Source organism: Alexandromys fortis, unplaced genomic scaffold (assembly GCF_014885135.2).
Source record: "Alexandromys fortis isolate MF-2015 unplaced genomic scaffold, M_Fortis_MF-2015_v1.1 scaffold_10, whole genome shotgun sequence".
NCBI classification, from domain to species: Eukaryota; Metazoa; Chordata; class Mammalia; order Rodentia; family Cricetidae; genus Alexandromys; species Alexandromys fortis.
In genome coordinates this window covers 19,895,047-19,908,387 of record NW_026067895.1, presented here as the reverse complement: position 1 = coordinate 19,908,387, position 13,341 = coordinate 19,895,047, and the positions used below count along the sequence as shown (strand labels likewise).

The window sequence follows — 13,341 nt, the reverse complement described above, 5'->3', positions numbered from 1 at the left end:
GAGCACTTGTTCTTGCAGAGGATCTAGGTTTGGTTCCCAGCATCAACAGGGCAGCTTACAATAATTTGTAACTCCAGTTCTAGGGGTCTAATGACCTCTACAGGTACCAGGCACACATGTGGCACACAGACATCCATGCAGGCAAAACACCCATGGTACACTGTGAAGATGTGTCAAGGCACCTTCTGATTGGTTTAATAAAGAGGTGAATGGTCAATAGCTAGGCAGGAGTAGATAGGTGGAACTTTCGGGCAGGGATAGGAACTCAGGCAGAGATTCACGAATGGGTGGGGAAAGAACTGGACATCCAGTATGGAGGAGAGGTAATGATCCATGTGGCAGACTATAGATTAATATGAAGAGGTTATTTTAAGATATAGGAGCTAGTTAGGAATAAGCCTAAGCTAAGACCAAGCATCATAATTAATAAGTCTCTGGGTCATTATTTAAGAGCGCGCAGTCCAAAGAAACACTGATTATACATCTATACACATAAATATAAAATATATATAGCACAAAAAAATCTTATAAAAGTTGGGGCTGATGAGATTGCTCAGTGGGTAAGGGTAGTTGCTTCCAGGCCTGATAATTTAAGTTTGATTCCCAGAACCTACATGGTGGAAGGGAAGTCTTTGAAGACATTCATTTTGGCAGTTAATACTTAAGTTATCATTAGAAAATGAAAACATCAGTTTTCTATGAAGACGTCTGATTTATGTAGGCAAATTTTATAACCCTCCTCCAAAGTTCAGAGTAATTGGCAGAGCCTATTTCAGCTTTTCATTCCTCCTCCCCCCTTTTCTCTAGTCAGGCTGTCCTGGAACTCACTATATACACCAGGCTCGCTTCAAACTCACACAGATCTGCCTGCCTCTGCTGGGATTAAAAATGAGCACCACTACAGCCAGCAATTGTTCTTACTGACTGTAATCAGTGCCAAAGGAAGTGAAATTCAGCTAACAGCTTCATGTATAAATACAATGCTCTGTACAAACACATATACTAGGATAGAACGAAAGCTTTGGTAGATAATTTGACTTGTATCTTTCAAGTTTACTTAGAGTAAATATTTTACTTAAAAGTAAAAATAAATCTTAGGGCTAGTAAGATGGCCCACCCAGCAAGTAAATGCACCCACTGCCAAGCCTGACACCTTTTTGATGCCTGAGTTTGATGCCTGGAACCCACATGATAGAAAGATCAGACTCTTAGCAAGCTGTTCTCTGATCTCAAACCCCATACCATTCACCACCAAAACCAAATAAACAAATAAAATCTTAGCTGTCACCCATCTAAATCTATTTTCACTTACTTACCTGCCAAGTGTAAAGGTGTAGAATGCCGACCTTGGGTATCACGGCAGTTTACATTATCAGGTGAAGACAATTTCTTCACTCTGGCTAAACAACCCTTCTTGGCAGCATCCAGCAAAGCTGCATCACCTCTAAGTAGATCTTGGATATCTGTGTCTCCATCTTTAACAAGATCCAGAGGAGTATTACCATCTCGGTTTTTCTTTGTAGGGTCCGCACCATGCTAGGCATGAGGAAAAAAAGGGGGAGGGGGCAAATTAGTGTCTATTTTGTCACTGAGAAAATTGTCAGAGCAAAGAAAATCATTTCATACTAAATCTAACGATTGTTATTAATGCTTAAATATTTTAGGCAACTATAACACATTAGTAAGCATGTATCTAAGAACAGAAAAACCACAGTAAAAGTTTTCAGCTATATAATTTAAAAATTATTATTATTTTAGACAGTCTTATGCAGCATAGACTGGTTTTCTGAAAATTATTCTGTAGTTGAAGCTGACTTTGACCCACTGATCTTCCTGTCTCTACCTCCTATATACTAAGAATACAGGCATGTACCACTGAGCCTGTCTATGTGGTGCTGGGAATAAATCCCAGGGTCTTGTGCAGACTAAACAAGTACTCTACCAACTGAGATACATCTTGTAGTTCTTACATTATAATTTTATGAGACCACTGTCAAAAATGTAGCCCATCACTGATTGAGTTATCACATGATCACATTTTCCCATTCTTTAAAACTGCCTGACTCCCAGGTGCTAGGTTTTCTATGGAGTACACAACCACACCTAGCTGCACTTTTCCTTTCCTTCTTGGTTTTTTTTTTTTGGGGGGGGGGGGGTTGTTGTTGTTGTTGTTGAGACAATTTCTCCGTGTAACAGCCCTGGCTGTCCTGGAACTTGCTTTGTTGACCAGACTGGCATCAAACTCAGAGATCTGCCTGCCTCTATTTCCTGAGTGCTGAGATTAAAAAACGAGCACCACCGCTATGAATGAATCTATGGTGTAATATTTTACAGCAAAGTATCTGTATCTATATTAGACCAGCATCATGAATTATATAGAGTTGTTAAACAAACTGGGCTTATAAACCACATGAGAAATTTGAGGTTAGATCACCAAACAGGAAAGTCTGAGAGCAACCAAAACTACCGCATGCTGGCAAATATATATATATATTTATAAATAATAGATTCTTGACATTTTTCTCTGAAATCTAGTTTCAGCATTAGGTAACGTTTTATATTAGTGTTACTTGAAAGATAATCTGAGTATTTTAGGTAATTCACACTGTCCACAGCAAGTATTTAAGCATACCTGGAGCAGAAGCTTGCATATTTCATACTTCCCTTTGGCTGCAGCTTCATGTAAAGGTGTGAACTTCCACAAGTCAGCTACGTTAACTACTGCTCCATGCTTGACAAGAAGTTCTGCAACTTCATAGTGTCCATAAGAACATGCATTGTGCAAAGGCACAAGGCCTCTGAAAAGTCAAATAAGCAGTAATGGCAGAAAACATGGTTTAATCTCAGTAATTATACATAACTAAAGAAAGACATTTCTTGAACTGCCTAAGGGAGTACACTGTTCATACTCTGTAGAACTTAAACCTATGGAAAGCAGAAAAAGACTTTTTTGGGGGGAAGAATTTCAGTATATCTTAAATGAAGAGAATATAATATTCACATACAGACTCAACATCTAGCATTGTGTATTTTAACAAAAACAATTTCAAGAGTAACAAAAAAATCTGCCTCTACGAACACTAAAACTTTAGTACATTAATATTAGTATCAACATCACAAACGACATCTCTAGCAATTGTAAAATGATGAGATATTATGTAAGTTAATATTAATATAAATTTGAGCTGTTTATTTATTTAAAGAAAAGGTCTCATAATGTAGACCTTATTAGTCTCAAACTTGTGATCTGCCTGCCTCAGCTTCCCAGTGCTTGGAGTCCAGGTGTGCACCACCATGCTTGGCACAAAACTTTAACTGAAGGTAATTAGTTATTGTACCAATGTCAGAACACAAATTATACATTTAAAAAGCAGAAGTATTTTTACCATTTATCATAAACATCTTTTGTGTCTTCCCCAAGGTCATGTAACAGTAAAGTGGAGAGAGCGGGCAGCTGCTCCTTACCCTTTGTCTTTAGCATGCACATCAGCTCCATGCTGCAGCAGGTATTCCACCACAGACACTCTGTTGTACCCTGCTGCAAAATGGAGTGGCGTTGACTGACGTCCTTCTATGTCTCTACAGTTGACACTCTGAACAGTACACAGTTTCTGTGGGGTTGAACACACCACAAACATGATGCTACATATTCTCATGTCTTGTTCTAATACAATTTAATAGAAATTTCAAGTGCCTGCCTTATATTCTTATTTCATTAAAGAAATTATTTCAGAAACTATTTTTATTTTAGCTTGTCATTTATTGAGAATTCTTCTGGTTCTTTCATATATGCTTTTATCTTCTATTTTCTTCTACTTTTTTGAAAGGCAGTACAATTTACTATTTACATATTGATAATGTAAATTCAAAGAATATCATTGTAACTTCCATTTGGTGGTAAACACAATAGAACACTAGATCATAGCAGCACTGAGGAAAATTTCAGAGTCCCAAATCTGTATCTACAGATTATTACTTCACGAAATAGATAAGTCAAATTTCGATTTATTATTACTTGAATTGTAAGTCTTGCTCTTTCAAAACATCAGATTTTTGGGTTATTTACCTAGATACACATTTCTGTACCTAACAGGACACACAACACATGCAGTAAGACAACAATGTGTGTACAGCACAAGTCAAAATAGTCTGAGGGAAGGTGACTCTGGGGAGACGGCTGCCCGGATGGGATAGACAAGCAATCTGGTGCTCTGTAGGAGAAGAGAAATGTTCGGTCCAGCTGAGGAAGAGACCTAATGGCTCTGAGCAATGGCAACACTATGCTCACACAATAACAATGGATCCATAGGTAGAAGGGGAAAATGAGTGAACAAAAAGGAATCTGTGCAGACACCTGCATGTTTTATGTGTCATCTATAACAACATAAAACTCCTTTTTCTTGGTATTGCTTTTAGACAGGATTTTCCTAAATAACTCAAGCCTTAATCTTCCTGTCTCTGCCTCCCTACTGTTTGGATTGTGAACTATTACACCTGGTTCATACTTATTTATCCATAAAATAATTTATTTTTTTTAAAGATTATATTATGTTCCTGAATGTTTTGCCTGATGTGTGCTTGTGCTCCACATGTGCACCTGGTGACATGGAGGTCAGAAGGGTGTCACATCCTGGAGTCAGTTATACATGACTATAAGTCACCATCTGGGTGCTGGGAACTGAATGCAGGGCCTCTACAAGAGCTGCAAGTGTTTATAAGTTCTGAACTGTTCTTCAGCCCCTTAAAATTCTTCTTTTACAGGGACAAGTGCGCTCTTTAAGACAACTGCATTTTATACTATAAGAATACTAAAATTTGCCAATGTGATATTTTCTAAAAATATATGTGAAACTAAAGATCCCCACCCCATTTCTCAGTGTTCCTTATTGAAGAATTGGTATTTTTGTCCTTATTTAATAAGGTTCATTGATGTAATCATATAGATTAAACAATGCCAAAATAAAAACCAAAGATTAACAAAAATTTAAGATGGTATCTTACCTTTACAGTTTCTACGTCACCAGCCTTTGCAGCTTCAAGCAGCTGTCTGTCTGCCTCTGAATGACCTGGTGAGATGCCCTCTAGAAAGAGGGGAGAACAGTTGTTAATTTCCACATAGAAAATAAAACCAAGATTCAAAGGAGTTATATTTTACAAAGTAGTTTCTGAGTTTGCTGGCTTATATATAAAATCACCACAGAAGAAAAAGCTAAGGCTATTAAATCTTTTGAAAATAAACACTGAACAAAACGTCTAAGCATGCTAGTTGTAAAATGCTATTTAAGCGGTGTAAAGAACATAAATGAAGTGAAAGCTCGCCTGCATTATAACCAAGCCATGTGTGAGCACTGGTAAAGAGCACCCAGCAGATAGGCCAGGCAGTGGTGCACGCCTTTAATCCCAGCACTCCAGGAGGCAGAGCCAGGTGATCCTCTGTGAGTTTGAGGTCAACCTGGTCAACATAGTGAGTTCCAGGGCAGCCAGAGAAACCCTGTCTCGGAAAACAAAAACAGAGAGAGAGAGAGAGAGAGAGAGAGAGAGAGAGAGAGAGAGAGAGAGAGAGAGAGAGAGAGAGAGAGGAGAAACAGGAGGAAAAGAAAAAAGACAGGATCTATGTAACCCTGTCTGTCCTGGAACTCAGAGAGATGTGCCTACTTCTGCATCCTGAATACTGGAACTAAAGGTGTGCACCATCAAGCCTGACAAATCAGCTTTATAAACTTTATAACTTGAGTGTCCTGTAGTGATATTTTGTTTATGTTTTAACAAATAAAGCTTGCCTGAAGACCACAGTGAACAGCTAAGACATTTGAGGCCAGGGAGTAGTAGGCACCTTTAATTCCAGCACTTGGGAGACAGAGGCAGGGATCTGTTAGTTCAAGGCCACCCTGGGCCACACAAGACTGAATCTGTCAGAGCTCACACAAAGGTGATCCCAGCACTTGGGATCCCACACCTTTAATCCCAGCACTAGGGAGGTGGAGACAGGAGTGATATGGCTGGGTGGAGAGAGGAATATAAGGTAGAAAGGAGACAGGCACTCAGGGCAGTCTGAGGACAAGATCACCCCTTTGGCCTGAGCACCGACAGAGGTAAAAGGTCTCTCTAGTCTCTAGTGGCTGCACTGCTTCTCTGATCCTTCAGCTTTTACCCCCTAATATCTGACCCCAGGTTTTATTTATTAAGAACAATTAGAATTCATGCTACAGTATCCTGTATTTACTGAGAGAAACTGGGTGGAATTTGCTACTGAACAAGTCCTAATTATAATTTAATGACATTTAAGTATCAAATATAATGAGCTAAGAATTTTAAATTAGGAAGGCCAACATTTCTCAAAAATTTCCTGTTTATTACCAACTCCTACACCTAACACCTGACACGTGAAACCCTTAAAGGTTACCATTTAAAAAGAACGCCAGGGAGGCACCCAATACCTTGAAGCAGCTGCTGCACATTTTCATTTCCCATCTGCAAGGCGGTGAAACCCTGGAGGGATATGATGTTCGGATCACACCCGTAGCTCAGCAGCAGGCGGCAGGTCTGCAGATGGCCACAGTGTGCGGCTCTGTGTAATGACGTCTGTCCAAGATTGTCCAAAGCATTAACCTTAATAACGCAGAAAACACTGAAATGAGCGCTGTGGAGCACCATCTAAAGTCATCCAATACCAAAACTGTCCAATTCCAAATTAGGCATTTCCCCCACCTCAATACTAGAGTGCAAATTCCCCAATCCATGAAAACTGGTATCGGAATGAAGATCCAAGTTTGGTTTAATATGTGGGTTGCCAAGTACAGTAAATTAAACATTTAAAAAAGTTATGTTTAGTTTTAAAGTATTTATGAATTCACCCTATTTAGAACTAGACATTGATTGAAAAAGCTGTATTCATTGAAATTTTACAGGTCTTTGAGACACATAATTTTTTTTTAAATATTTATTTATTATGTATACAATATTCTGTCTGTATGCCTGAAGGCCAGAAGAGGGCGCCAGACCTCTTTACAGATGGTTGTGAGCCACCATGTGGTTGCTGGGAATTGAACTCAGGACCTTTGGAAGAGCAGGCAATGCTCTTAACCACTGAGCCATCTCCCCAGCCCCGAGACACATAATTTTTATGATTGATCCCAAGATATACTACAGTCAGGGACAAGTCCAGAGGTGAGCTAGTATTGAAATTCTTATTCCTACTTAATCTTTTATACCATGTATCATGTAGAATATTTTGTGAATAAACATACGATACATCTACAATGGAACACTCACCAGTAATACAAAGGCACTGTTGACATGCTACTTTATCACCAAAATATTATACTAAATGGGAAAATCTTAGACTAAAGCGTAAGCATTTGTGATAGATAAGCCTCAGAACAGCTGTTACTGCTCTTGGTAAAGATTGCCCGAGATGAAGGACTTTTATGGATTAAATTCAGGGCCTTACACATTGAGACAATCTACCATTGCAGTATCCACTACCCACTTAGCCTGTGTTCTTTAATAGATTTTGGTTGCACAGATATATTGTATATGTATATAGGTATAGATTTGTTAAAACTCAGCAAATAAACATTGAAGATTTGCACATTTAATCCCATATAAATTTTGCACCTACAGAAAAACTGTATTTAAACATTTAACTTTAGTTGACGTGCATACACAGAATATTTAGTATGTGCACAGTAATCTGAAAATGTGTCAAAAATATGACAGGTTGATGAATAGGTAAGATCTTATAGCTGGTGATAGTATCAAAGTAGTGAGTACAGAACTATTCTGTTGTAGAATTCTTTCAATTTGGCTATATCTTTTAACCTCTCATTTCCATTCTGCCTCCTTATCATGGAAATAATTCAATGTATAACTAATTAGTCCTATGTCCACCAGTGTCTCTTGAAACATTGGTCAATTAATAATGCATGTCATCAGAGAATATTTCAAGATGGACATAGTAAGATCTCAATGAGCATAAAACTAGAATATGAGTGCCAATGATTACAGAACTGAAAACTTATTTAAAATGTTCAGGGCAATGTTTACTCACATACTAAATCATATTTTTTGGAAACCATCCCCTGAAAGCTTCGAGTGATATATATTAAGGTGACCAACTTTTGCTGGTTTGCCTGGGACTTCTTCAGTCATTGCACTATGATACAGGTTCTTAGAAACCAATCACAATGGTCCCACTAAGTCTCACAACTCAAATTCAACATGCACCTGTACTCTTCAAGTAATGTGCCACATGTAAGGAAAAAGCGATCCAGGAAGGCACAGAGCAGAGACAAATGAGGATGCCAAGCAGTCAAGCAGAAACCAACTTTATTTTATTTATTTACAGTAGGAAAAATCACGCTTATACATTATCAAGAACTTCCTGAAACCAGTAAAGATTAGGACATTAAAGATAACAGAAAAAGAAACCAAAAAATTTAAGCAGTTCCTTGAGTGGGTAGAAATCCAAGGAAGGAAAAGTCAGAAAAACTGACCTGCAAACCCAGTGAGGACAAGGTCTCAGGCCACTCAGGGCCTGTTTTCCCCTCCACTCACAGCAGCTCCATTTCTGTACCACATTCTAAATCTTCACTAAAAATTTTCTTTGAATAAGGTAAAAATCTTTGGATTGACAACTGGAAACTACTGACTGTCATTTCTGCTATATACATCTTTTACTGAGCATTTTTTTAAATTAAAAATTTGATATTTATTGTCTGTGTGTGTGTGGAAGCATGAGGAAGCCAGAGGACATCTGGGGCTCAGTTCTCACCTTCCACCATGTTGAGGCAGGGTCTTACTGTTTCTGCCACTCTGCTAACTGGTTGGTGAACTGGCCAATTTCCCTGTCTCTCTCCTATTTATCAGAACATTGAGATTACAGATGTGTGCCGCCACACCTGGCTTTTCACATGGATACCAAGAGATCCAATTCAGGTAGTTAGGCTTGAATTGCAAGCACTTACATTACACACTAAACCATTTCTCTGGACTCACTACTAATTATACTCCAAAGTTATTGGGAAATGATTTACAGCTTTGGAAGTAGTTACTCAAGGGGTAAAATGCTTTGTGCATAAATGCCAACTAAAGAATGTTAATTTATCAATAGGGTTACATATTTTTTTTTAAGTCAGATTATTTCTTTACTTGTATTCAAGTTGTTTGTCTTAGTTACAGAAATGGTTGAAAGTACAGACTCTGCACTGGGAAATAAGAGGAGGTATCATATTAACAAAGGAATTCCAGCTGCTGGTCAGAAAAGAAAACCAAGGTAGGACTGGCCGCCTGCTATAAGAAGCGTTCTGTGTACTATTAAGAAAAGGTCAAGAATAACTTTGATCAGTGAACTAAAAGGAATGGAACAAAAAGGACATACAGGAATATGTACATACAAATAGATACATAAATTTCCGAACAGCAACAAGAAATAGACTTGGGAAATGATCCATAGGCCTCCTCCTAATGTGTATCTGTGTGTGTGGATGCAGGATGGTCAAGAGTACAGCCTTAGGTGTGGCTCCTCACCCTCCACCTTGGCTGTACAGACTGGGAACTGCACAGGCCAGGCTAGCTGGCCTGCAAGTACTTAAGCACTCTCACCTCTGCCTCCCATTTAGCCACAGGAGCACTACTACTTCCTGCTTCATGGGTTCTGGGGATCTGAACTCAGGTCCACACAACTGCGTGGCAAGTACTTTATTCCCCAGCCTGGATTGTTTTGAATTGTAAACTAAGAGAAAAAAAACCATTTATAATGATAGAGTGAATAGTTGAAGGAGCTAGCTTGGCACTAAATATAAAGTATTGGCTGGATTACCAAGGTTACCAGAAATGGTGTATTATACCTTTGCTTCATGCTTCACCACTACTTCAACAACGTCATTGTGAGCTTTTTCAGACGCCACGTGCAAAGGAGTCAAGAATCTTAAAGAGAAAAAGCCAGTCACAATAAGTATATTTTTCATATGAAAAAATATCAACAACATCTACTGTTAAAGGTATACTTACTCTTTAGTCTTTTCGTTGGTGTTTGCTCCCTTTCTTAGTAGCAGTTCACATATTTGCTTTCTTTTGGGATATGGAGATGCAGCAGCACAATGCTAAATAATTCAAATTGCAGCATTAATCAAAGACCATACAGAACCATTTTCACTTAAGAACACTTGTGTTTCCAATCAAGGATAATAAATGCAATATAATTTCTTTATTTTTACTCAGCTTTGCTCTTTAAAGACTTTCTACTGGAGAGAATGTGTAGTAATTACAATTCTGACATGCTGGAAAATTCCACAGATCAAATACTATGTATTATTAAATATTCTGGTTAAACTTTGTCCTCAATTTTTAAAAATGCCACTACTAGTAGGATGAATAACACTACATTTAAAAGGTTAAGTAAAGACTTGAGTATTGGCATTTCTTCTTGCAGTGCTAAAGATTGAATCCACAGCTTCATTAATGGTAGCCCAGCTCTTCCACTGAACTATATATCCTCAGCCCCGGGTTTGGGTTGTACCCCATCTGTTCTGTTCCGAATTCTGCTGGTTTAACAGCACTGATGAGCTAGCTGCTAAGTTGTGTATCTTCCTTAACTGGTTGCTGCAGCATTTCTGAGTATTAAGGTTGGAAAGAGAAAGGAGGGAGGGATTTGCCCTTTATAAACATTATCTATGGCTATGGCACAAATCTTTACAATCTCAACATCCGGATAATACTTGGGTATAACTGGTATTCAGTATCTGACTAATAATTGACCAAATCAATGTGAATATTTGTCAAAATCCAAATCTGAAAATTGTGGGCAAAAAATTCTGATTAAAATTTTAAAGCAAAGTTGCTCTATACAGCTACATACAGTGATTATAAAATCTGTTTTTTTTTTTTTAAGATTTATGTATTTATTTTATGTATATGAGAACTCTATCTGCACGTACGCCTTTTTGCCAGAAGAGGGCATCAGATCTCACTATAGAGGGTTTTGAACCACCATGTGGTTTATGTTAATTGAACTCAGGAGCTCTAGAAGAGCAGTCACTACTTTTAACAGCTGAGCCATCTCTCCAGTCCCTGTTCCGCTATTAGTCATAAATTTTGTCAGTTCCTCAATTATGCTCTTGATTCATTTTTTGATATTGTTGTAGTCACCAAAATAATTCCTTCACCTTCGTTAGAGTGAAGTTTAACAGGTACACAGTTCTTTTGACACACATTTATTCTGAATACAAAAAAATGTTTATTTCCAAGAAGTTTTTATTATACCCAGAACAATTTAGAGTCCTACCCTTTTGTCTATCCTAGGGAATGGCCTGCAATCTCTGGCCAAGAAACTGCACCTGCATTACAACTACCTATGAACATTTAAGTCCTAGCACGCTTTAAAGTTAAAGACATGATGCTTACAGCAGGATACTTAGAGGAACACACACAGTACATTCTTTCATCTGTGCTGTTTCCACTATGATCTGATATTACACAGAAAAGCTCCAGAAATGCATGCTTCTGAGAAGTGTGATGAAATCCTGTCCTTTGCACTGGGATGGGAACCATTGTCTTTGTTCAGAGTACACAGGCTGCATATGCTGCCTGCTCATTAGTATGTTCACAGCTGTCTTTTACTTACTGGCCCTAAAGTACAGGGTAGTTTTGCTGGGAATTATGATATGGCAGGGGCTGGAGAGATGGCTCAGCAGTTAAGAGCATTGGCTGTTCATCTGGATGACCCAGGTTAAATTCCTGGCACCCACATGGCAGCTAACTGTAACTCCAAGATCTGACACTCTCACAAGTACATGCAGGCAAGAACTCCAATGCACATAAAGTAAATACATTTAAAAAACGTTAAGTGGCAAATTTCATAGTTTATATTAAGGCATAAGGAAGAAAACCTATCTACCAGGCAGCCTACTTTACTCATTGCCTTCTCCCTAAGGAACATCGTGAAGCTTATATTACAGAGGTTCCTATTTTCTTTTGGAATTTCTACTTTGAAGGTAGACCATGCTTCTGTATTTCACCAATCATCTGGTAGCTCCTGGAGTTCACTACACACTATTACTTTATCATAGTTCCACAAAGGTCACCTCTCTCATTCCATGCCCTGCCTCCACTTGATTATTTAAGATAATCTTGCTAGTGTGACTCAGACTAGCCTTAAACTTGAGGCCCTGCCCAGTTTGTTAATGGATGTAACTCTAAGATACTTAATTCAATTTGTGGAAAACCACAAATGACCAATTGTATGTTATATATATAATAAAAAATTACATCCAACATGCAAGAACATGGGATTTTTTTTTCTTCAGATAGGTTCTTAAACTACTAGTATTATGTTTTGCAGGATGAGGTTGTCCATCTTTCTACATTACTTAGAGTAACTGAATTTAGCTCAGCAGGACAGCAAATACCTATTTCAACATGAAAGGCTGAGGGAGGGCTTCTACACATACAAGGCCAACCTGGGCTACATAGTAGACATTAGACTCACAACACCAAAACAGCAAAACATCACCAGCCAACAAACAGACAAGTATTTTAAAAACAATGCCATCACCAATATCAGACATTATGATTAGTTTTGGTTATTTTAAAAGCTTAAGTCTAAAACGTTACCAATGCTGTTTCATGTGTTTGAGGATGTTTGAAATTCACCATTTCCAGAGAAAGATGTTTTTTGATTCTTGTAACATCAGCTTCCCGTGCAGCCTGCAGCAATGAGTGGCCTTTGAATTCATCTAAAAGAGGAAGCATTTGCATCCACATGAAATTATCAGAGTAACGAGGCTTACCTAGCACAATAGTAGTATTTTTTTGGAATTATTTTAAAAACAACCTCCAAAATAGACAGATTAAGGTTCCATAGATAAGACTAATAGGGATTCGTTGTTGTTGTTGTTGTTGTTATTATTATTATTATTATTAACAATGGCAGACTAGTTCCCTTTAGTCATGGCTCAATTCATTCCTAAGTCTATACATAAATTTAGGCCAAGGAAAATCCATGGTCTGCTGCTATTCTATAACTGGGTTAGAGATTATCTACACTACTGCAATCTATTCCCATCCCAGAGTGCTCTGAGAATTTACAAAGGGTGACCATGACCCCTACGCTAGCATTCCAGCAGTAGAAGATAGTCTTGCTCATGCCTACCAGGTAACTATGGATCAAACACATTGGCTCATCAGTTGCTCCTCAGGATGAACAACATTAAAGAAAGCATTTCCTCAAAGTTTCTTTTACTTATTAGATCTGAGAAATTGTGAAATCATTCACTATCATTTACTGTTAGAATAATGTAAATTCAGTTCACATAATTCATTTCTATGTAGTAATACTATATC

At 38.1% G+C, this 13,341-nt stretch overlaps 1 protein-coding gene across 2 annotated transcripts in view; it reads right to left on the bottom strand.

Moving 5' to 3' along the window:
• The window catches only part of Tnks2 (tankyrase 2), a 58,472-nt gene that overhangs the window by 22,873 nt on the left and 22,258 nt on the right, over positions 1 to 13,341 (bottom strand). For both annotated transcript variants that reach the window (XM_050158476.1, XM_050158487.1), the window contains exons 9-16: positions 12,613 to 12,734; positions 10,012 to 10,103; positions 9,849 to 9,927; positions 6,438 to 6,609; positions 5,002 to 5,081; positions 3,466 to 3,611; positions 2,633 to 2,798; positions 1,317 to 1,536 (exon numbers count right to left, since the gene is read on the bottom strand). In XM_050158476.1, the coding sequence (XP_050014433.1) occupies positions 1,317 to 1,536; positions 2,633 to 2,798; positions 3,466 to 3,611; positions 5,002 to 5,081; positions 6,438 to 6,609; positions 9,849 to 9,927; positions 10,012 to 10,103; positions 12,613 to 12,734 (1,077 nt within the window). The remainder of the gene's footprint in view (positions 1 to 1,316; positions 1,537 to 2,632; positions 2,799 to 3,465; positions 3,612 to 5,001; positions 5,082 to 6,437; positions 6,610 to 9,848; positions 9,928 to 10,011; positions 10,104 to 12,612; positions 12,735 to 13,341) is intronic.